Below are 24091 nucleotides of genomic sequence, written 5' to 3' on the forward strand. Positions count from 1 at the left end.
CAAATCCACAAGCATTTACTCTCCCCAGGATGACACAGGGGTTGTAAATTCCTTCTGGATCCATGACTTGTTAATTTGGATGAACGTCAGTCTGTCCACATTGTCACTGGACAGACGCGTGCGCTTATCTGTCAGCACACACCCAGCAGCACTGAAGACACGTTCAGAGACAACGCTGGCAGCTGTACACGACAAAATCTCCAAGGCGTAACTGGATAGCTCTGGCCATTTTTCTAGATTTGAAGCCCAAAATGAGCAAGGCTCTATTTGCAAAGTCATGGCATCGATGTTCATTTGTAGATACTCCTGTATCATCCTCTCCAGCCGTTGACTATGTGTCAGACTTGTTGTCTCTGGTGGCCTTGCAAAGGAGGGTCTAAAAAAATTATGAAAAGATTCCATTAAATTGCTGTTACCAGCACCAGATACGGTCCTACTGGTACGTGTAGACTGTTGAAGATGACGAGACCGTCCCATGTTTGTCAAGTTACAACTGGGAGATTCCCTCCCTGCACCTGCACGGTTGTTTGGTGGAAAAGCCGATCTAAGATCGAGTAACAGCTTCTGCTGATACTCCTGCATAAGTGCGTACCTTTCTATGGCTGGAATTATGTCACAAAATTTGGACTTGTACCGGGGATCTAATAGTGTGGCAAGCCAGTAGTCATCATCACTTCTAATTTTGACAATACGAGGGTCATGTTGGAGGTAGTGCAACAAGAAGGCACTCATGTGTCTTGCGCAGCCATGCGGACCAAGTCCACGCTGTGTTTGTGGCATAGAGGTGCTACCCGTTCTTTCTTCCTCTGACATCTCCCCCCAACCTCTTTCAACTGAAATTTGACCAAGGTCCCCCTCATCTGCTGAGTCTTCCATGTCCATGGACAGTTCGTCCTCCATATCTTCATGTCCTCCTGCACCTTCCTCAACATCTCGCCTGCTACCATGCGCCCTTGTTGATCCCTGTCCCCCATGGTCCCATGCCTGCCGCGTTGGTGATGATGAACGTCTGGACCTTGGTGATGTTGTTGTGTCTTGCGCATATGAATCCTCCTGTAGTTCCTCCCCTTCCTGTTGTCCCACCCCCTGACTCCGAATAGTGTTTAGCGTGTGCTCCAGCATGTAAATGACTGGAATCGTCATGCTGATAATGGCATTGTCAGCGCTAAACATATTCGTCGCCATGTCGAAACTGTGCAGAAGGGTGCATAGGTCCTTGATCTGAGACCACTCCATCAGGGTGATCTGCCCCACCTCTGCATCTCGTTGGCCCAGGCTATACGTCATGACGTATTGCACCAGGGCTCTGCGGTGCTGCCACAGTCGCTGTAACATGTGGAGAGTTGAATTCCAGCGTGTCGCCACATCGCATTTCAGGCGATGAACCGGCAGGCCGAAAGACTTCTGGAGCGATGCAAGTCGCTCAGCTGCGGCGCTTGAACGGCGGAAGTGAGCAGACAGTTTTCGTGCCCTGTTCAGAAGGCCATCTAGGCCGGGATAGTGTGTTAAAAATTGCTGGACGACAAGGTTCAACACGTGAGCCATACAAGGTACGTGTGTCACCTTGCCCAGGCGAAGGGCCGCACCCAGGTTTGCAGCATTGTCGCACACGGCCTTACCAGGCTGCAGGTTGAGTGGAGACAACCATTTATTAAACTCGGACCGCAGAGCTGACCACAACTCCTCAGCTGTGTGACTCTTATTCCCAAGACATGTCAAGCTAAAGACCGCCTGATGCCGTTGCGCTCTGCTGCCAGCATAGTAATGAGGGGTGCGTGATTCCTTCTGCGCAGTGAGAACGCTGGTGGCCTGACCAGGCAGGCTTGGGGCGGAGGTGGAGGACCCAGATGAGGTGGAGGATGCAGAAGCAGTGGCGGAACTTGGACAGACAGAGGATTGACACACAAGTCGTGGGGACGGCAAGACTTGTGCAGCAGACCCTTCACCATCTATCACCATAGTTACCCAGTGGCCAGTCAGCGACATGTAACGTCCCTGTCCATGCTTACTGGTCCAAGTATCGGTGGTGAAATGCACCCGTTCACACACAGAGTTTCTCAAGGAAGCGGTGATGTTGTGTGTGACATGCTGGTGTAGCGCGGGCACACCTTTCTTAGAGAAGTAGTGGCGACTAGGCATCTGGTACTGGGGCACAGCGACAGACATAAGGTCTCTAAAATCCTGTGTGTCCACTAGGCGAAAAGGCAGCATTTCGGTAGCCAGCAGCTTACAGAGGGATAGAGTCAACCTCTTAGCTTTGTCATGGGTCGCAGGAAGTGGCCTTTTAGTTGACCACATCTGAGGGACAGAGATCTGGCTGCTGTGTGTAGACGGTGTTGAGTAGGGTGTCCCTTGAAAAATGCAGGTTTGTGAGGAAAGTGCAGGCGGAGACATGATGTTGCCTTCATCCAACGTTGGTGCTATCGATGTTTGAGAGAGCTGTACACAATCACTTGTTTCCCCTTCCAAACCAACTGACGACCTACCAAGCAAACTGCCTGTTGCGGTTACAGTGGTGGAAGTTGTGGGTGGAAAAACAGGTGTGACAGCTGTCCCCACAGTCCTAGAAGATGACGAGCGCGCGGATGCACTGGAAGGGGCAGGCGGTGGATGGTTGGCTCCGCTAGGCCGCATTGCAGCACGGTGAGCTTCCCACCAGGCCATATGATATTTATTCATGTGACGATTCATGGAAGAAGTTGTCAAACTGCTGAGGTTTTGACCTCTAGTAAGATAACCATGCCAAATGTTACAGATCACATAATTTGGGCGATCTTTTTTTATGTCAAAAAAGGACCAGGCTAGGCAAGGCTTAGAGGCCATGCGACCTGTTGATCCACCCCGAATAATGCTCAGAGGCAGAGTGGTGGCTGAGGATGCAGTTGTAGACATGCTACCAGTGCTCCGACTGTGTCCAGGAAGGCGCAAGGTTACTTCGACGTCGGTTGCATCCTCCTCCACCGCCTCTGTTGACCTCCTCGAGTGTCTGACTGTGGGTTGACAGTAGGTGGGATCTAGCACTTCATCATCAATTGTTGTGTTTGCACTCCCCTCCCCCTCAGACCGAGCCTCTTCTTGCCCTGACCGAATATTTAAGTTGTCATCCCAATCGGGTATCTGCGTCTCATCTTCATCAGTATGTTCCTCATTGTCTATAACCACAGTTGTTGGAAAGGCAGCATTTTGGTAGCCAACAGTTTGCAGATGATGAAAGTCAACCTCCAAGCCATGTCATGACCTTCTAAAAGCATGTAAAACACAGCGAGGGGACTCCAACCACAGTCTCCCTCGTTTCCACTAACTGGGCCACACACACCCCACTTGACTGGCATTGGTTGAGCCCCCTTTTGAAAAAGAAAAAGATGCTTTGCATGAAGCACTCTCAAAAATACGCGTGCCTTTCCCGTCCCCTGGCTGACCCAGGGGAAGAAAAGTCCTCTGAGAGCCATGACTTGTTCATCTTGGTTCTTTTAGAGACACAGCGAGGGGACTCCAACCACAGTCTCCCTCGTTTCCACTAACTGGGCCACACACACCCCACTTGACTGGCATCGGTTGAGCCCCCTTTTGAAAAAGAAAAAGATGCTTTGCATGAAGCACTCTCAAAAATACGCGTGCCTTTCCCGTCCCCTGGCTGACCCAGGGGAAGAAAAGTCCTCTAAGAGCCATGACTTGTTCATCTTGGTTCTTTTAGAGACACAGCGAGGGGACACCAACCACAGTCTCCCTCGTTTCCACTAACTGGGCCACACACACCCCACTTGACTGGCATCGGTTGAGCCCCCTTTTGAAAAAGAAAAAGATGCTTTGCATGAAGCACTCTCAAAAATACGCGTGCCTTTCCCGTCCCCTGGCTGACCCAGGGGAAGAAAAGTCCTCTGAGAGCCATGACTTGTTCATCTTGGTTCTTTTAGAGACACAGCGAGGGGACTCCAACCACAGTCTCCCTCGTTTCCACTAACTGGGCCACACACACCCCACTTGACTGGCATCGGTTGAGCCCCCTTTTGAAAAAGAAAAAGATGCTTTGCATGAAGCACTCTCAAAAATACGCGTGCCTTTCCCGTCCCCTGGCTGACCCAGGGGAAGAAAAGTCCTCTGAGAGCCATGACTTGTTCATCTTGGTTCTTTTAGAGACACAGCGAGGGGACTCCAACCACAGTCTCCCTCGTTTCCACTAATTGGGCCACACACACCCCACTTGACTGGCATCGGTTGAGCCCCCTTTTGAAAAAGAAAAAGATGCTTTGCATGAAGCACTCTCAAAAATACGCGTGCCTTTCCCGTCCCCTGGCTGACCCAGGGGAAGAAAAGTCCTCTGAGAGCCATGACTTGTTCATCTTGGTTCTTTTAGAGACACAGCGAGGGGACTCCAACCACAGTCTCCCTCGTTTCCACTAACTGGGCCACACACACCCCACTTGACTGGCATCGGTTGAGCCCCCTTTTGAAAAAGAAAAAGATGCTTTGCATGAAGCACTCTCAAAAATACGCGTGCCTTTCCCGTCCCCTGGCTGACCCAGGGGAAGAAAAGTCCTCTAAGAGCCATGACTTGTTCATCTTGGTTCTTTTAGAGACACAGCGAGGGGACACCAACCACAGTCTCCCTCGTTTCCACTAACTGGGCCACACACACCCCACTTGACTGGCATCGGTTGAGCCCCCTTTTGAAAAAGAAAAAGATGCTTTGCATGAAGCACTCTCAAAAATACGCGTGCCTTTCCCGTCCCCTGGCTGACCCAGGGGAAGAAAAGTCCTCTGAGAGCCATGACTTGTTCATCTTGGTTCTTTTAGAGACACAGCGAGGGGACTCCAACCACAGTCTCCCTCGTTTCCACTAACTGGGCCACACACACCCCACTTGACTGGCATCGGTTGAGCCCCCTTTTGAAAAAGAAAAAGATGCTTGGCATGAAGCACTCTCAAAAATACGCGTGCCTTTCCCGTCCCCTGGCTGACCCAGGGGAAGAAATGTCCTCTGAGAGCCATGTCCACATTGTCAGTGGACAGACATGTGTGCTTATCTGCCAGCAGACCCCCAGGAGCACTGAAGACAGGTTCCGAGAGAACGCTGGCTGCAGGACACGACAAGATCCCCAAGGCGTACGTGGCGAGCTCAGGCAATTTATCAAGATTGGAAGCCTAAAATGAGCAGGGCTCAAGTTGCACAATAATGGAATCGATGTTTCCTTGCATATACGCATATATCTGTGTGTCCTCCTCTTTTTCCTTGTCCAGCTCTTTTGTTTTCACATGAGTATATGTCCTTGTCACTTTCCCATGTGTTGTGAGTTGTTTGTCACCTTTTGGACACCTTTGAGGGTGTTTTCTAGGTGTTTTTCTGTGTTTGTGATTGCCTGCCATTGTTTCCTATGCAGTTCGAGTTCGGTTCGTCGAACGTTCGACGAGCCGAACTCGAACGGGACCTCCGTTCGGCGAACCGACCTCGAGCCGAACCGGGACCGGTTCGCTCATCTCTAGTCATTCTGTTTATTTCTCATACTGCTTTGAACGAAAGTAAAATATGCAACCATCAACTACCATCTCTTTTGGTCAAAAAGAGTTTATCTGCCAAATAAAAATATCAGTATGTAAATAAATGCACATTGATTAAGACACATGGCACAAAGCAAAACCCTCAAAATTTAATCTAAAGGAGTTTTCAATACTTAAATTATTCATGCTGGGTTTTTGTTTAGAAGAAAAAAGGATTTTTTTAAAAGGAGTTTTCCAAGATACAAAAAAGACACTGTGAAAAGATATTAAAAAAACAAAGATACAAAACATCCCTGTACTCACTCTCTATATTCCCCATCATTCCCACATGCACTGACGATTCTCATTTACTCGGTTATAGCAATTACATGCTGAATACAGTGATTTGTCCACGGATGGCACGCCATGCTATAGTAGTAAACAAAGACCAATGTATAGGTACCGTATTTTTGGGATCATAAAACACACTTTTCCTCCCCAAAATGTGGGAGGAAAGTGAGGGGCGTGTCTTATAATCCAAATGTAGCTTACCAGGGGGGTGGAGAGGTGTAGCAGGAGGCAGGCGTGATGCAGCAGTGGCTGTGCAAGGTCTGCTGCGGCTGAGCACGGTCTGCGGCGGCTGGGCTGGGGCTGCAGCGGCGCCTGGGCTGGGAGCAATGAGGGCTTCAAATAATAGCGAATGGAATTGCTGCATGCGCAGATGGAGATCTCGACTCAATATCTCATCTGCACACGCGCCGCCTCCGGCCCATTGATCCCCAGCAGCAGACTTAAGGAAAATGGCGCCTGGAGGTGGCGCGTGCACAGATGAGATCTTGGTCTGTCATTGAGCCGATAGTTCTGCGTATGCGCTGACTCTGAGCGCCATAATTTGAAGTCCTCACCGCCCACAGCCCCCAGACCAGCTGCCTCTCTCCAGCCCCAGCACAGCTGCCCCAGCACGAGCAAAGCTGCCCCAGCACCAGCACAGCTTCCCCGGCACCAGCACAGCTGCCCCAGCACAGCCGCCCCCACTGACAGTTTCTGGGACAGAATCTGGGACATACACCACAGCACTCACAACATCGCCCTGCTCCACCACCGCCCCTGCTTTCTGTGATGCCACTCAACCACCGCTGCCGCCCTCCATCGGTAACACATCACCGGATTATAAGACTAATCCAATTTTTTTTCACCTTTTTTTCCCTCTAAATTTGGGGGGCACCTTATAATCTGGTGAGTTTTATAAACCAAAAATTATGGAAATTTATCAATGTGTTTTGTGAATTTATCACGATGCCTGTCTTGTGCTGGTTTACTTAGAAAAACCCTTGTAAAGAAAAATTCCAATTATGTTTCCTGCTTCATAAAACAAAACAAAAAAAAGTTTTCTGATTAGGACGTAAGTACTGTACTAGATCCTCTCCAATTCTCCCCCAGTATACAGAAGACTATGTGCATAATCACGGCGCAGACAACATCTGGTTAGCTAGGGAAATTAATTACCTACAATTATTTGAATAAAATGTGCTCTGGGCAATATTGATACACTGCATTATGTCTTGATGAGGACCTGAGTCGTGGTGCACATAACGGAGATTCCTTTTCTGCTGTTCTATGAATCCATCTCTTGGATTTCATTGCCTTAAATTTTGCATTAGGCATAATGAAGTTTATCAGTTTTGCTCTGGAGCAGTTTTGTGCACCCATTATATACACTGGAGATTCTAAATGACTAGCCAAACTAAAGTAACCAAGTTATTATAGTATGAGTGATATATCACCCTAAAAAGCATTGGTGATAGGTAGACGTTGGTAGGATTCAGTGTCACTTTAGAGATCGTTACTGATTTGAGATATGCCAGCTACTTAATGTATCCCAGTTTTTTGCTAGAGGGCACAATTGTGGTGTAGTCCAATGCTTTGACTGTGGCATACAAGGTCTACTGCTGATACCCATGGTGGTACTAGTGCCTGGCAGCTTGTATTGTTATATTAAATATGCATATTGAAAATGTTTTTCCCTGTCTCTTCACATCTTCATTGCCTCTTGCCGTAATGGGGCTCTCTATGTGGTAAGGTTCTGTGTTCATTAGTTAAGACGAATGATAGTTCCTGTAAGGCTGTTTTGTCCTGTAGAGTGCCTTAGCTGTATAGTCTACCATTGATAGATCGGGGTGCTTACAGCTGTTTGTTTTCTACAAAGCACAGATTTCTTACTTGCTCAATGATCATCTACATTAGTACAGAACCCGACAAGGTTAACATCTTACTGAATGCGTGTAATAATGTAAAATGTTTGCATAGAACAGCCTATCATTTAAGAGCTTTTTGTGTGCGTGTTTAATGTAGTTCTAATATCAAGTTGTGAGATTGTGAACAGAGACCAAATAACTACATGTTTTTGGTTAGCAAAGTGAGCTTTGTCAATACTGAAAACTTACAAGTGCTTACATGTTCATTCACTGAACTGAGTGCGGTAATTGTCGATATTGGCAACTTGATGAATACGCTGCAATTATGCTTCGTTTGTCCTGTTAAGCCGGTGACAAACGTACTTACACCACGAACCAACACACTGTGGTTCAATATTTATTTGTAACACCATTGCATTAAATTGTTGATGTGCTCAAGGCCAACTAAGCAATGCATCTCCTAATCGAACGGCTACACAAATACAATTACTAAGGACAGCGCATGCACTGAGTGCAGCACAAAGGACACCACCAATTGACCAAGCCAGGGGTGCTTTGAGAAGTAGTGTCCAATGCCACTTCTAATCCTCTTTCACCATTCAAAAGGGGATAAACAAAAAATAAAAAGCATGTTTATAGACTGTCTCTTGAATGCAGTTAGCTTGCAATAACCAGAAGCTGGGCATGGATAGAGGGTTAATTAATAGGTGTGAACGAATCGTCTTGCTGACAGAGAGGGGGTGTGCTGGTCCAAGAGGCTGGAAGCAATTCCTCAGAGACGCGCTCTCTCACAGCAGCCGCAACCAAGCAAGAGAGAAACAACAGAAACGTAACTTCTCAGCCTAACCATCCAGCTTAGACGCTTACTGTTACTGACTAATCAGGCCTGCAAGTAGAAAGGGCACATGGGCTCCTGGCACACAAGCACAGTCTGCATCATGGCGCAGACTGCTAAGCCGTCTGTATGGGATCCTTGTAATACATACATTATCAAAATTTTTGAGTTACTGATTGAAGGAGAAACATTACATTCCGTGTATTATTTCCTTCACTATTTACACACCAGTGGTGAGCTAAATTTGGAAAAGGCTACAGTGCCCTTTGGATATCCCACGGCTCTTTCTACTTGCTAAGCCCCAAGGGCTGGGGTTAAGAGTTATGCAGAAATCTATGTAGAAACAAAACTTAAAAAATGTTTAGCAAAACAGTGAATTAAAAATATTATTAAAACAGGTCCTTTACAAACTAAAAGACAAACACAGTACAATATAGAGGCTTTTATGGTGTACAGTCCTGGGACGTGACAGATCAGGTACAAAAAAATAAAAATTGTAGTTAAGTACAACTCTCGCTAAAACGGTCCTGGTTAGTCTTGAGATTACGAGTCCTTCTCAACCTTCAAGGCGCGCTCAGTTGGCATTTAATTTAATTGTTAAAGGATTTTTGCAGTTTACATTACTTCTCATCCTCCCATCATCCTGTAAAATTCTGAAGAGTCTATGCAAAATATTCCAACAATTTAGAAGTGCTCGCCCACAATGCCTAATGCTTAAAACTCATGCAAAGCATTAAAAAAAAAAAAACATCACCCAAGTGATCTCAGGTGTTCCAAAACTACACCTGCCGAGATAAAAATGACACCTGAGGATGGCAAGTGTATCTTGCTGAAACGCGTCGTGTTAATACAAGAGCTTTATGTTATTAATAATAAAGCCAAATTTCTTAAAAGATCAAAGACCAAAGATCTATTATTAGCGCTCATAAAGACCGGAATCTTTTTTCTACAAAACTACACCTGCCAGCATAGTCAAATATAATTTGTCTGTCAAGACATGCTGGGAGTTGCTGTTTTGCATTACCAGTTTAAGGACAAATGCAACAACTTATGTTGCAAATACTGGAGAATCATGGTCCACACTGGCAGTACTGGATTCTCTGAATTAAGATTGATGAGGGGTATTGGTTAGATGGTATTTTGCCAGGATAATCCTTTTAGGGCTTGCATAGTTCAACTCTGCAGATTGACTCGTGGCATGACATTGTAAAAAATTCTGCAAACCTCCACTGCAGTGGTCTACTGGCTTGAACTGGCTATACTATATGGATCTTCTAGTTTCTGAAAAGATAGTTTAGGCATAAAAAGGTTGTCCAGAATGACTAAAAAATAGACGCTGAATTCCAAAAACAGTGCCACACCTATTGGGGGTTATGTATAGTATTGCAACTCAGCTACAATTACACACACAACCTTTGGACAAGTGTAGCAACATGTTTGGAAAAAGGAAGCCATGTTTTTCTCTTCTTGACAACCCCTTAAGAATGTTTCATAAATACGTGTACAATCTCAATGTGGCGTCTCCTTGTGTTAGATTAGCGTTATTACACAGCCTTAGCCTATTTTATAGTGATGCCTTGCTGGAGTAATGCTTATATTATTTACTATGATGCAGAACTATTACGATTACTGAGATGTACTTTAAATTGTATTGTATTGTATGAACCAGTTTTCAACATTCAGTATAATAAGCAACTTATTAGGGCAAGAGAATGCGCAGATGTCTTAGGTGACAATATATAAGAAACTTGATGTAAATACTTTGCTAATTGGCTCAAAAGAAAAATAAATTAATAGAAAGCAGAATCTTGTGCGTTTTCTGTAGACAGGGTTTCTTTCTTTGGGATATAATGGACTCCTTTAGAGTCCATAAGTGTTTAGAGGGAGACAGCGAACAGATCGCATGCTAACACAATAATTGCATTTGCTAAAGAACAAGTGGATGGGGCAGGGAGGAAGGATGCAAAACACAAATAGGAGACATGTTTGTCTTTATTATGGAGAAATCTGCTTAAGAACTGGCAAAGTTTCAGAATCAAAATATGTATTGATGCCTTCATTACCAGAAAGGTTTTACAAGGTGAGCAAACCATGCTGTCCACCCGCAAGGGAAAGGAAAGACTGACCACATTAAAAGAGAACTCCAGTTATTATATAAATACATAATTCCCCAATGGATATTCTAGATACTACAGAAGGGGTGAACAACTTACAGTACCCCAATTGGTGTGAAACTACAACCCACAGCATGCCCTAACAGTTGCAGACTTTCAGGGGATTTGTAGTTTCATAACAACTTGAGAGATTCAGTTTGGTGAGCTCTATTATTTGAATCATCAAAATGCAAATTTCAAGAGGATCACTCAGCTCTTGACATGACTTGTATTATTCCTCTGTCATAGCTTCTGTACCATATGACTGTACTGACTACTGGGTTTTGCCATTGTCTTTCTAAAAGAGGCGTTTTCCTAGTTTGGGAGTACTACCAAAGAGTGTAGAGGTGCGTGAATTGATTTGCAAGACCTTGTTTAAAGTGGGTGTCCACTACTTAGACAACTCCTCATTCCCCTTGTTCACTCCTGTAAAAATAAATAAGCTTATAATCCCCTCTGGTGTGGCCACGCTTACAGTGATGTCTGAAGTCACTTTCCCGCGGCTCATGTGACACTTATAATATGCGGGTCCAGTGACCAATCAGTGCTGAATCCCTTCTCCCCGCCTTCAGATGTATGAGCGGGGAACTCAGCGCAGTGCTCACATCCTGCTCAAATGTCCTAAGGCGGAAAACGGTAGCCGTTTTTTCCAGAACCATGACAGCACCACGTGAGAGAGAGGGATCCGCCCAGCAAGGACAGGAAACAATTCTGAAATAAAAGGGTGGTACCTCCCCCCCTCTTCAGTTGCTTTCCGAGAATGAGAGGACCTCCAACAATCGTTAGAAGCTTAACTCTGTCACCACTAATACACACGCACACACATCATCATAGTGCACACCCAAGGGTGAAGAAGTAGTAACAAAAAGGGCTGGGAACTATATGGGTGCTGTCATGGGTTCTGGAAAAACCGGCTATCGGTAAATAACCTTGGTGTTTTCCCCTCACCCATGACAGCACCACCTGAGAGAATTACAGAGAACTGTATGTCTTAAAGAGGGACCACCGCCTCAAGGACCCTTTGACCAAAGGACAGATCAGCCGAAGAGGATAGGTCTAGCCTGCAGTGTTTGAAAAAGGTAGATTGTGAATACCATATAGCGGCCCTGCAAATCTGTTCAAGAGATACCTGTGACTTCTCTGCCCAGGAAATCGACATCGCTTGGGTGGAGTGAGCCCGAATGTCATCAGGGGCAGCAGCACCACTAACAGAATAAGCCAACACAATAGTGTTCCTGATCCATCTAGATATAGTGCCTTTAGTTATTCACAACCCTTTTTTAGATCCCTGATAGGCTATAACCAGAGATTTTGTTTTCCTTAGTTTTTCTATTGCTGACATATACTGTACCACCACCCGCCTGACGTCTAATGTGTGAAACTTGCGTTTGCCTGAATTTTATTGAGAATCACAAAATGAGGGCAGAATGATCTCCGGAGATCTGTGAAAGGTGGAAGCAACTTTAGGGAGATAGGTTGGATCAGGACATAGTATTATCCTATCCTCAAGTACCTGAAGATAAGGTTGAACTATAGAGAGTGCTTGGAGATCGCTGACTCTACGGGAAGATGTCAAGGCCACTAACAACACTGTCTTCAGTTTCAGTAATTTAAGGGAAACTACATCAATAGGCTCAAAGGGGGGGCCTGTGAGGGCTTCCAGTACCAAATTTAAATCCCAGAGAGAAACCTTAGAAATGACAACCGGTCTGGCTCTACTGCAAGCTTTTATGGTCTGCCAGGTCATAATCATAAATGGCCCCTAAAGCCGAAACTTGAACTTTTAGGGTTTTGACCTCCAGACCCAATTCAAAGCCCTTCTGCAGAAATTCTAAAATAGATGTGATGGGAATCCCTGTATCTAAGGAGGCATCTGAAAACATAAGGATTTTTTTCCAAATCCTAGTATAGGATCCACGTGGTGATTGGTTTTCTGCTTTTTTGGAGTGTAGACACTAGTGGTGACGAGAAACCCTGACATGTCAATAACGACCTTTCAAGTTCCATGCCGTCAGATGGAAACCCTTCTGTTGGGCATGGAATACTGGACCTTGAGCTAAGAGATCTGGAATCTCTGGAAGGATCCAGGGATCCGTGGGAGACATAGACCTCAGAAGGGAAAACTAAGGCCTCTTGCGCCAAAAGGGTGCAATGAGAAGAACGTTCGCTTGATCCTCCCTGATCTTCCGTATAGCAGATGATAGTAGGACAAGTGGAGGGAAGGCATAGGCCAGTTGAAAAGTCCATGGTAGATGTAGTGCGTCCACTGCATATGGACGGTCTGCGGGGCTCAGGGAGCAGAACTTGGTTGTCTGTCTGTTGGACCAAGTGGCAATAAGATGTATCTGATGCTTCCCCCACAGAGCTACAATGCGCTGAAAATGTTTTGGATTCAAACGCCATTCTCCTTTGCTTTAACTCGTGACAGCTCAGAAAGTCTGCTGTTGTATTTGAAAGATCCCTGATATGAAGGGCCGAGAGGGAAAGGAGATGTCGTTCCGCCCACTGGAGGAGTCTGTAAAGGCCCCTTTACACTAAACAACTTACCAGCGATCCCAACAACGATACAACCTGATAGGGATCAATGGTAAGTTGCTAGGAGGTTGCTGGTGAGAGGTCACACAGTCAGACGCTCCAGCGATCCCACCAGCAACCTGACCTGGCAGGGATCGCTGGAGCATCGCTACACGGGTTGCTGGTGAGCTGTCACCAGCAACCAGTGACCAGCCCCCAGCCAGCAGCGACGCACTGAAGCGTTGCTGCACTTGGTAACTAAGGTAAATATCGGGTAACCAACCCGATATTTACCTTGGTTACCAGCGCACGCAGCTACACGTGCAGAGAGTTAATTACCCGATGTGTGCTGCAGCTACATGTGCACAGAGCAGGAGCCGCGCACACTGCTTAGCGCTGGCTCCCTGCTCTCCTAGCTACCGTACACATCGGGTTAATTACCCGATGTGTGCTGTAGCTACACGTGTAGAGAGCAGGGAGCAACGCACACTGCTTAGCGCTGGCTCCCTGCTCTCCTAGTTACAGCACACATCGGGTTAATTACCCGATGTGTGCTGTAGCTACACATGCAGAGAGCAGGAAGCAGCGCACACTGCTTAGCGCTGGCTCCATGCTCTCCTAGTTACAGCACACATGGGGTTAATTACCCGATGTGTACTCTGCTACACATGCAAGGAGCAGGAACTGGCACTGACAGAAAGAGCGGCGGAGGCTGGTAATGAAGGTAAATATCGGGTAACCAAGGACAGGGCTTATTGGTTACCCGATGTTTACCGTGGTTACCAGTGTCCGCAGAAGCCGGCTCCTGCTGCCTGCACATTTAAGTCCCCTGTACACACTGAGACTTTCTAGCAATCATGCTGCACAGTGGGAAACAAAGGACCAAAGAATGGTCCTGAACGATTTGTAGCAATCAGCAACTTCACAGCAGGGGCCAGGTCGCTGATGTGTTTTACACACTGCAATGTCGCTGGGGAGGTCGCTATTACGTCACAAAACCGGTAACGTTACAGCGATGTCGTTTGCGATGTTGCAGTGTGTAAAGCCACCTTAAGATGTGGCCATCAGAGACTTGAGCCCCCCTGGTGAGTGATATAAGCCACCGTGGACTGATTGATAGATTTGGACATGGTGACCCTGAAGGATGGGAGAAAAGGCTTTTAACGCCTTCTCCACCGCCCAAAGCTCTCTGAGGTTGGATGGTTGTGTCGCCTCCCAGACAGACCAGGACCCCTGGGATATGGGATATCTGCTCGTCCAGGTGTGCACCCCACCCCAGCTGGCTGGCATCTGTGGTGACTATTTTCCATTGCTGAGTCAGCAATGGGATTCCCGTGAAAAGATTGTCTTTTGATGTCCACCACCAGAGGGAATTCCTTGTCTCCAAGGTTAAAACTACGCCCCCTTCTAAAAATCCTCCTAATTTTCTTTGAGCAGAGAGGATCTCCAACTGAAGACATCTTGAGTGGAGCTGGCCCCAGGGTACTGCCGGGAAGCAGGACGTCATAGTCCCTAAAAGAGACATGACTCTGAGGGACATTTTGGAATGGTGTATGGCCTGTCGGGCAAGCGACAAAACTTTTAAGATTTTGTGTTCTGGTAGGCAACACAGCTGGCGTTCTGAATCCAACAGCATGCCCAGGAACAATTGAACTGTAGCCGGTTCTAACCAAGATTTGCCCGTGTTCATGATTCAGCCAAGGTCCTTCAGGGCTACTTGAAGGCTCTGTATCTGCTCCATACAATGTTGTTGTGAGTTGCCAATGACTAGAAAGTCGTGAGGTAGGGAACTAGAAGCAGAGTCTGAGGAAATGAAAAAGGAAAGACCTCGCATCACCTCCCATAGGTGCTCAGGAGAAATTAGACAGTCACTAGAAGGTTAACTCCGGCACACTATTAATTTCCAATAGACCAAAAAATGAACGCAGTAGTTGGATATCAAAATCTCTTTCTTTTATTTTGCTAGTGCAAAACGTGAAAAAAGGTGCTGTACAATTGTCCGCCAGGTGTCGACGTTTCGGCTAACAAGCCTTCATCAGGTCGGACAGGCTTGACCTATACTGGAAAAATAGTCTGGTGAATATGTAAGATGGCTGCAGGGATATAGAGACCTCCGTGCGGAGACAACCTCTATGGGGTCCCTTGGTGATGCCGGTGTACAGGGTCAGGCCCTAAGAATATGTGTGGCTTCTAATGAGGAGATCTCAGTAGTAGTATATGTCTCTTATTGGAGCGTCCAGGTGTTTGGGAAGTATGGCAACCAAGCAGATGTCAGGTAGCTCCGATTTGACTTTGGTACTATGGTCTGGTATGAGGTCCGTTGGACTCAAGTTAGTCTCTTGGGATTATCAAGGGCAGCTCCTGTGATATGGAGACAGGGTCCACGGCTCATGCTAGGAATCAGGGGATTATGCCTGATTGTTATTTGGCTAGCGACTTCAGTGGTATAGCCAGGAGGGAGGTCCGTAGGGTTAGTAATCGTAACGATGCTGAGGAAATTGTGTAAACTGGATTCTGAGACCCTCTCGGAAAATAACCAGAATGTACTTGTTTGATGAGATGTTTTCCCAGGCGGTCAAAAAATGGAAAAGTCGTTCTCCCACCTGTGGCCTGGCATCATTGGGATAGACTTCTTGAGGAAGTGGCGGAATCGCCGAACATGAATCCTGATTCTTTCCTGGACCTGTGCTCCCACTTACAATTGCCAGGAGGCTTTCTTTTATAAAACATTCTCCTCCAAAAGGAAGAACGGTGGGAACTGGATGAAAACCTGGGGGGAAGATTTCTTCCTATCCGTCGCGTTTTCCAAGGCGTCTTCAAACTGCTTGCCAAAAAGAAGCTGACCATCACATAGCACAGTCCAAGCATAACCTCTGCGCCTTAAGTCCCCTGGACAGCCTTTTAACCATAGCGCCTTTCTTGCGGCATTGGACAATCCGGCGAATCTAGCTGGCAATCTAATAGAGTCCGCGGACGTGTCTGCCAGCAATGCTGCTGTGTCTCTCAGGAGCGGCAGATTTGATAGGATCTGTTCACGAGGTGCTTTGTTTCTGAGCTGATCTTCAACTTGTTGAAGACAAACCATCAAGGCGCGTGCTGCACAGGTACCGGCAATAGCTGGTTTTAAACTGCCTGCTGCTGACTCCCATACACGCTTCAGGTAGCCATCAGCTTTTTTTTATACAGGGGATCTTTTAACAACCCTGAATTTTCTAAGGGAAAACCCCATGGTTTGGAAGATTTGGCCACTGCCACATCTATTTTAGGGGCTTTCTCCAATGGTACAGAATCTCTCTCATAAAATGGATATTTCCTTTTGGAAGAGGAGGGGAGAGCTCCTGTTTTATCAGGACGACTCCATTCCTTCTTAAGTGAATCCACCTGAGAGTTCACAGGGAAGGAAATCTTCCTTTTCTCCTCCAATGCACCAAACATTACGTCCTCAAGAGTCTTTGGGGCCTTTTCGTCCTTAAGGCCCATTGTAGCTCGTATCACTTTGACCATTTTTTTCCATATCTTCAACCGGGAAACATGGTCTGCCTCCCATGTCACTGTCGAACGATGAGGAATCTGAGCCAGACATAAGACTGGTTGAGGAGGAGGAGCTGGAATCAGAAACAACTAATTTGTGTTTCCTTTTCTTCAGGATAGTTTTAAGAGAATCTTTGATCTCAGACCGGATAGCCGATCTGAGTTCAGAGGAAACCCCCGGGGACTCATCAGCCATTGTGCTGCGTATGCATTCAACACACAGCTTTTTCTGCCAGTGTTCCGCAAGCCGAGCCTGACACAATTGGCATTCTCTGTTCTTCTGTTTAGAGGTGGCTTTCTTGGTGCAACCTAGTGATTTCACAGAAAACCACAAGGGACCCATTAATAAAAGTGACATTCACGAAGATCACTTACCCATCCAAAAGAGCAAACGTCCATGTCGGCTTTTCCACCTTCCTCGTGAAACCGCGGGAAGACCTGGAACTCTGACTGCCACGGCTGGGGTGACTAGCCTAACTGGACCGACTGCCATCCTTACGGTCATGCTGAGGTGTCGGGGAGCGCTGTTGCTTATCTTCGTCCATGGGGAGGAAACAGGCAGCAGCAAACGCAGAGGCTTACCAAGCCAGAGACCATTTAAGGTGATGGGTCTCCTCCTCTGATCCCGTATAGCACCCCCCTCGTGAGTCACCGGCGAAACCTGTTCCAGGGCCCCGCCAGCCGTACCGCCAACGGAGTGCATGGGCGCCACCATGTTGGAGGTTCTGCTTCCAGTCACGCTCTGTGACGTCACAAGAGCACGCCCATATCACCCATAGTGCTCCGGGCACGTATGTCACAGAGCGCTCCGCTACCTGAAAGTTCTGCAGAACCAGGCAGAGGGGAGAATGGTGCAGTGGAAAAGAGACCTCCACTGGGCAGACTGTGCCGCTCGCACCCGCACGGACACCAGATCCTACAAGGGTTGGCGGAGGGCGCTTCCAACCCAAAAGAACGGTGCCACAGAAACCAGTTCACCGGAAGGGGTTGGGTAAGTTCGGGCCTCTTCTGGCCCCAAAGGTCTTCTGTACCGTGCAGAATGGGGTGTCCCATCAAGGACAGGAAACCAACTGGAGGGGGAGAGGTACCGCCCTTTTATTTCAGAATGGTTTTCTGTCCATGCTGGGCAGATCTCTCTCTCTCACATGGTGCTGTCATGGGGGAGGGGAAAAGACAGACACCAGGCACTAATTGGTCACAGGGCTCATGTGTCATACCATTGTCATGTGGGCCCCGGGAACGAGGCTTGGGACATCACTGGAACCACGGCGACACCGGATGCGAGTATATGCTCATTTATATTTACGGGGAAAACTAGGGGAATGAGTAGGGATTGTCCAAAGAGGGGAATGTGTAGGGGTTGTCCAAGTAGGTGAATAAGTAGGGGTTGTTCATGTAGTGGACAGCTGAAGGCTGGCACACAGGAGTTCTGTGCACAGGCTCTTACATGGTGGTGTCCTTCTTCTGATTTGTAGGCCCAATGTGACATGCATGTCATATCACAATAGTAATATCCCAACATGCCTACCAATCAAAAAAGAGTACCAACGGATTCCAGCAGGTAAGAGGCGACTCGCTGGGACACCATTCGACAACCATGGAGTACTGACAAGGCCACTTGGGAACCATCATGCTACTTAGGTTCAAGATACAGCTAAATTTCAGGCAATATTCATCTTTTGTGATTTATTGGATTAATTTTTTGTCACTGACATTTTTTACCCCAAATTCTTCAAAATGGCACTATTCATGAATATGGCAAAATATAAAAATTGCTTTTTTTTTAATCGTTAACCTGTTTTTGTGACTTAGTTTTTAGCATTGTCGTAAAAGCTTTAAAGTCGCAAAAAAGAGGTAAATTGAAATCTATTCTAGAAACTTTTACTGTGGGGGATACTAGAGTGTATCAAAAATTGCAACACTTGGTAAAAGTCCCATTTTCATGAATCTGTCTAAAACATCTGGATAATCAACATTGTAGAGGGGAAAAAAAGAATTATAAGGAAAGACAAAAAGTGAGACAAAACTTATAGAGAATAAGGAGCACATGCTAAAGCCACTAGAAAGGAGAAAATTACTTCAGAAAACTAAAGAAACAAACTGTTGATTCCTGGCCCTTAATTAATTTAATAGATTATGTTGGCACATGGCTCTTCCAACGGATGTGATTTTGAGTGTAAATGATACCAAAATCATCATGTATCCTAACTCCCCATCCAAAAAATATATTCTGTTTCAAAACAAAATGGGTATAATTATTTGTTGGACACGTTGGGTTCTACACATCTCAAGAAAAGCAATTCAACATGAGTACCAATATAACAGTGCAAGAGTTTGTGAAGGCATGAAGACTTTAATATTGGTTGACCATACAACCAGTCTACTGAAGTTCCCAATTAATGACTGTCTACTATTTCAGTAATCATTTTTTTTTTCCAGAAGTAATTTTTCTTAAATTTACATCTGATCTTAACATTAATTTTGACCCTGGTCACATCTGTGTCAGAGGCTCCACAAGATGCCTTCAGAGATTTGTCATTCAAATAGTTCTGCAAGCGGTCAGATTTTTTTTTGCCAAATGAGACAAGTCACTGTGGCAGAACAGACTCGGTAGGGGGCCTTCCATCTACACTCGCAGAGCCATTGGCTCATTGATTGGCTGCCACACTGTAAAAGCCTTACTGTACATGGGAAAGTCTTCCAGCTCCGCTTCCATACACTTCTTCAGAGATGGATATAGTCTTTGCACTCTTACGTATTTTAAAATTTATAAAACAGAAACCAATGCTTCCTAGTGACATTTTTGGTAAAGCTTTGTTTGACAGAATCAAATGGAAAATATAATTGAATTCCATATTTTACTTCGGAATTCCACCAAAAACCTGTTTAAGGAAAGCTTGCATAAAATGCACACCATGGCCAAGAAACCCTTAAAGAACCACCAAAACTATAATACAAGATGGCTTATTCTCAAAAGTTACTAATACCATTCACAGATATTTAAGTATTTTATCTATGTATTATTGTCTGCAACTATTTCACTGCCAAAGACTTATGCGATATGTTATGACTAGAGATGAGTGGAACCGTGGAAGGTCAGGTACGTTGGGCTTGGCCTTAATTTAGCTATAAGTTCAGTTCAGAACCTGGACTTGACCCCGGACCTTCAACCCCATAAAAGTCAATGGGGACCTGAACACCTGTGTTGTAAAATGGTGTGTCTCTCTCCATTCTGCTCCAACCTTTCAGCAAACTTTTTTAGCATACGAACAGCACCCAAACTCGAACACGGACCTTTTTTTTAAAGTCTGTGTTCAAGCCCGAGACGCGGACACCCACTGTTCAGTATAAACCCCAAACTTTACAGTTCAGGTTCACTCATCTTTAATCATGAACTTGCTTGTCACAGCTAGAAGGCTTTTAGAATTTAGAACTGAACTTTGCAGTTTTATGTACAGACTTTAAGCGACAACCATTAATTAAAACCATTAATGTTATGCATTTTTTTTACAAAAATGTTATGCTCTGATGTAAAATTGCATAAAAACACCATTAACTGTACATTGATAGTTGGCATTTTCACAATGTGCACTTCATGATAGACGGTGCTCTAGAGTGAAAGATTCTTTGCAACAGCTCTCCACCATTGACAATAGATGATATTGAACAGGGAAACCAGGACTAATTCTTTAGTATATGAAAATGGATTTATAAATTAGAAAACCCATTAAGTACTATTAAAGGACAGAGCATTCATAGAGTAAAATATTTGTCATCATAGTATAGTATAGTATCCATATTAGAAATTTCAAGCTATATCTGTGAATGTCATCGGTACCTTCTTTATATAAGACAACATCTTTCTCAGGTTTGGTGGCTCTTTTTCATGTCAACACCACGTTAAAGGATTTGTTTGAAAACATTTACACTAAAACTACAAATGGGTTAAAGAAATAGCTTTTTATAGCAATTTCAATGATTATTACCAATATTATATGAGTACAATTTTCATAAATTAACCAACTAAGTATTATAAAGAGCTAGTATGTCGCTATTTCTACTTGACAGCAACTGTAACTTACTTGAGTGGGGGCGACCTGCAGATCAAACCTGATACTTCACCTTTAACTTGCAAAGGAAATGAATGACTATAATCAGCAACAGACACTTAAAACAGACCAACCATGCAACTTGCTTCTATCTATCGCTACTGTGTGCCACACTGAGTTTACAAGGCCACCTACCTGATCCTCTTGCTGCTGCCACTGCGGCTGCTGCTACTGGTCCATAGGCTGCTGCTGTAGGGAAGCCTAAAAAAAAGGACAAATAAACATGTACGACCAGAGTGCAGCAATAATAGAAAGGCAAGAGGCACATTCATCATTGTGAAAGCAAAACCTGTTTTAGCTGTATAAAATAAATAAAAATGGCTGTGCAGACCTCATGACGAAACCACAGAAAATACACAGAGCTATGATAACCTTCTCTGTTCCTTTGTTGTAAAGTGAATATCCACTCTTGAACAATCTCTTTTTTTGTAATGGAACCTGTCACCAGATTTGTCCCCCATAAGCTGCAGACACCACCAGTAAGCCCTTATATACAGCAATCTAGAACGCTGCATTCTTTTCTTATACTCACCTGTGGGGTGATCTGCGCACTGCAATACTTTGCTCTACTCTTAGCAGGGCAGAGAAGTGTGCATGCGCTAGAGTGCAATTGAGGACTCTGTGTGGATGACGTAGGACGCGTCATGCACATGAAGAAGGGAAGGAACTGTGATCGCAAGCAGAGAGAAGGCACTGGACCAAGACCAGCGACGCCCATCGAATCTGACCGCCAAGCATGTCAGTATAATAAAACCTGCTTTCTATGTTATACAGAGCAGCCTGGGCACTTATATACAGTACTATAGAATGCTGCATATAAGGGCTGACTGGTGTTGACCGCACCTTGTAGAGAAAAAATCTGCTTTAAATAGATCCATAAGACAGTGCTGATCAATGTTTTAATATTTGTTTTTAAGGTGTGAAGATTTGATTTTGTAATTCATGGTCATGCATAGACGTAGTTTTTCTTTTTATACCTGTATGTCCGTTTTCTTTCCGAAAAAGTCGTAAATTATGCCATACTTGCAAAATAATTCACTTTTTGTTTTGACACTATAAATAAAATGGGAATGGGGCTTAGGGGGAGATAGCTTGGCTGCTGTGACCCGGCAAATATATTATATTTAACTTGTATACCATTGATTGACTGGAGCAGAGATGCCAGAAATATGCTAAGTTTAACACCATACAACGCTAAATAAATAAAGTGCATCTTCAGCTGAGTTCATGTCAGGGTTGGCGTCTAAGACACTAGTCTTAATAAATTCCCTCCACAGGATCAAAAAATTCACACACAAAATTCGGGCTACCTGCAGCAAGCACTCGAGGGACCTTGCTGTGTACTCTTTTTGTTTTGTTGTACCCATTTAGGAGCTGTGTGTCAAGAAAATGTAGATCCGTTCTCGAAAAAAAGATGTCAGTGCTAAGAAAGGTAAACATTCACTTTAAGCTATGAAGCACATTAAACCGCATCCCATTCCTATTTAAAGACATTGCCAGTTTCATGTTCGGCCTTGCATAATAAGAGGTGTTTACTAAAGCCGAGTCTCCTCAACTGAAAGAGGATTGTTCTAGGTGGCAAGCAATGAATGTTGCTACAGGATAAAAGTGTAGTTACATAGCCCGCCGTTCCCATATTAGCAAAGGGTGAATTATCTGATGATCTATTTTTATTATTAGAGCTCCATTTTACACTACATTGCTAATTTGTCATCTACCCATTTAATGTTTTTTTATCCTCTAGTGCTATGAATAAGTTGTTTAAACCAAAACACGTTAGACGATGGATTACATTTTTTAACCATGGGCACTTTCTAAATACCCTTGTTAAAGGGAACCTGTCATCAGAAATTTTGCACTAAACCTAATAGATTCCCCCTTTGCAGCTCCTGGGCTGCATTCTAGCAATGTTCCTGTTGTTTATGTGCCCCCTTTCTGACCAAAATAAAGACTTTGTAAAGTGATACCTTTTTGTATTCAGATCTTGATAATGGTACACGGGGGTGGGCTCTCTGGTGGCCGTTAGTCTACCTCCTGTCGCTTTAGGCCGTCCCCCATCGCGCAATTTCAAAGAGGTGACGAGAGGTAAGCTGGCCAGCGCTTGCGCAGAACGGTGGATGCGGCAGTGGAAGCGCGACCACGAGATTATGGGCGGGCACTTGCTGATGAAAGTCACAGCGCCGCACATAATCTCGCACATGCGCAACACGTCACCAGCGGTCACACTGTGCACATTGCACAGTCCCGTGAGAGTGGCACGGCGCATGCGCGAGATTATGGGCGGCCATAATCTCGCGCATGCAACGTGCCACTCTCGCGGGACTGCAATGTGCAGTGTGACCGCTGGTGACGTGTTGCGCATGCGCGAGATTATGGGCGGCGCTGTGACTTTCATCAGCAAGTACCCGCCCATAATCTCGTGGTCACACTTTCACCGCCGCCTCCACCGTTCTGCGCAAGCGCTGGCCAGCGTACCTCACATCACCTCTTTGAAATTGCACGATGGGGGACGGCCTAAAGCAACAGGAGGCAGACTAACGGCCACCAGAGAGCCCGCCCCCGTGTACCATTATCAAGATCTGCATACAAAAAAGTACCACTTTACAAAGTCTTTACTTTGGTCAAAAAGGGGGCACATAAACAACAGGAATATTGCTAGAATGCAGCCCAGGAGCTGCAAAGGGGGAATCTTTTAGGGTTAGTGCAAAATTTCTGATGACAGGTTCCCTTTAAACCTTTCTATCAATGTTATGTCTTAACCTCCTTTTCTTCTGGTGCTGAAGACTGTCCTGTACGAACCTTTTTGAAGCTTTTCCCAGTGACTTATCTGATTATCTATTTAATTATTAGAACTCGATTTTACACTACATTGATAATTTGTCATCTACCCATTTAATGTGTTTTTTTATCCACCAGTGAGCATGCACATTCACATTATGCAAAAAATGTGTAAATATGTTTCATTTCAATTTAATTTTGCTTGAACAGTGGAAATTCTAAGTTTGCAGTAATGAACTACACAATAACAGTATATGGGTCTTAAAATAAGAATAGATTGTATACTAACAACTTTAATTCATTTTTTACAATTATATTATTTACAATAATATATAAAATTTTGAAGCCTACTGATTTTTTAGATAGGTTTGGTCAAGTCTCTGTCCACGGAAGAAAGCCATACCAACATTTAATGCTAATCTTTCATTGCACTGGCTGTTCTGTAAAAGAGGACCAGGTCAAACGTATCAGGCTTATATCCATGGAACTGTATAGTGGATT

General features: G+C 45.1%; 1 protein-coding gene across 6 annotated transcripts in view; it reads right to left on the reverse strand.

The window, feature by feature from the left end:
- The window catches only part of MSI2 (musashi RNA binding protein 2), a 934763-nt gene that overhangs the window by 135706 nt on the left and 774966 nt on the right, over positions 1 to 24091 (reverse strand). For 4 of the 6 annotated variants that reach the window (XM_075336585.1, XM_075336583.1, XM_075336581.1 and 1 more), the window contains exon 11: positions 20948 to 21013. The exons of 1 other annotated variant lie outside the window; for it this stretch is intronic. In XM_075336585.1, coding sequence (XP_075192700.1) covers positions 20948 to 21013 — 66 coding nt within the window. Of the gene's footprint in view, positions 1 to 20785; positions 20832 to 20947; positions 21014 to 24091 lie in introns of all 6 variants that reach the window. One more of the 6 variants, XM_075336586.1, reaches the window with a different exon arrangement.

The sequence above is a fragment of the Anomaloglossus baeobatrachus genome, chromosome 2 (assembly GCF_048569485.1).
Source record: "Anomaloglossus baeobatrachus isolate aAnoBae1 chromosome 2, aAnoBae1.hap1, whole genome shotgun sequence".
NCBI lineage: Eukaryota > Metazoa > Chordata > Amphibia > Anura > Aromobatidae > Anomaloglossus > Anomaloglossus baeobatrachus.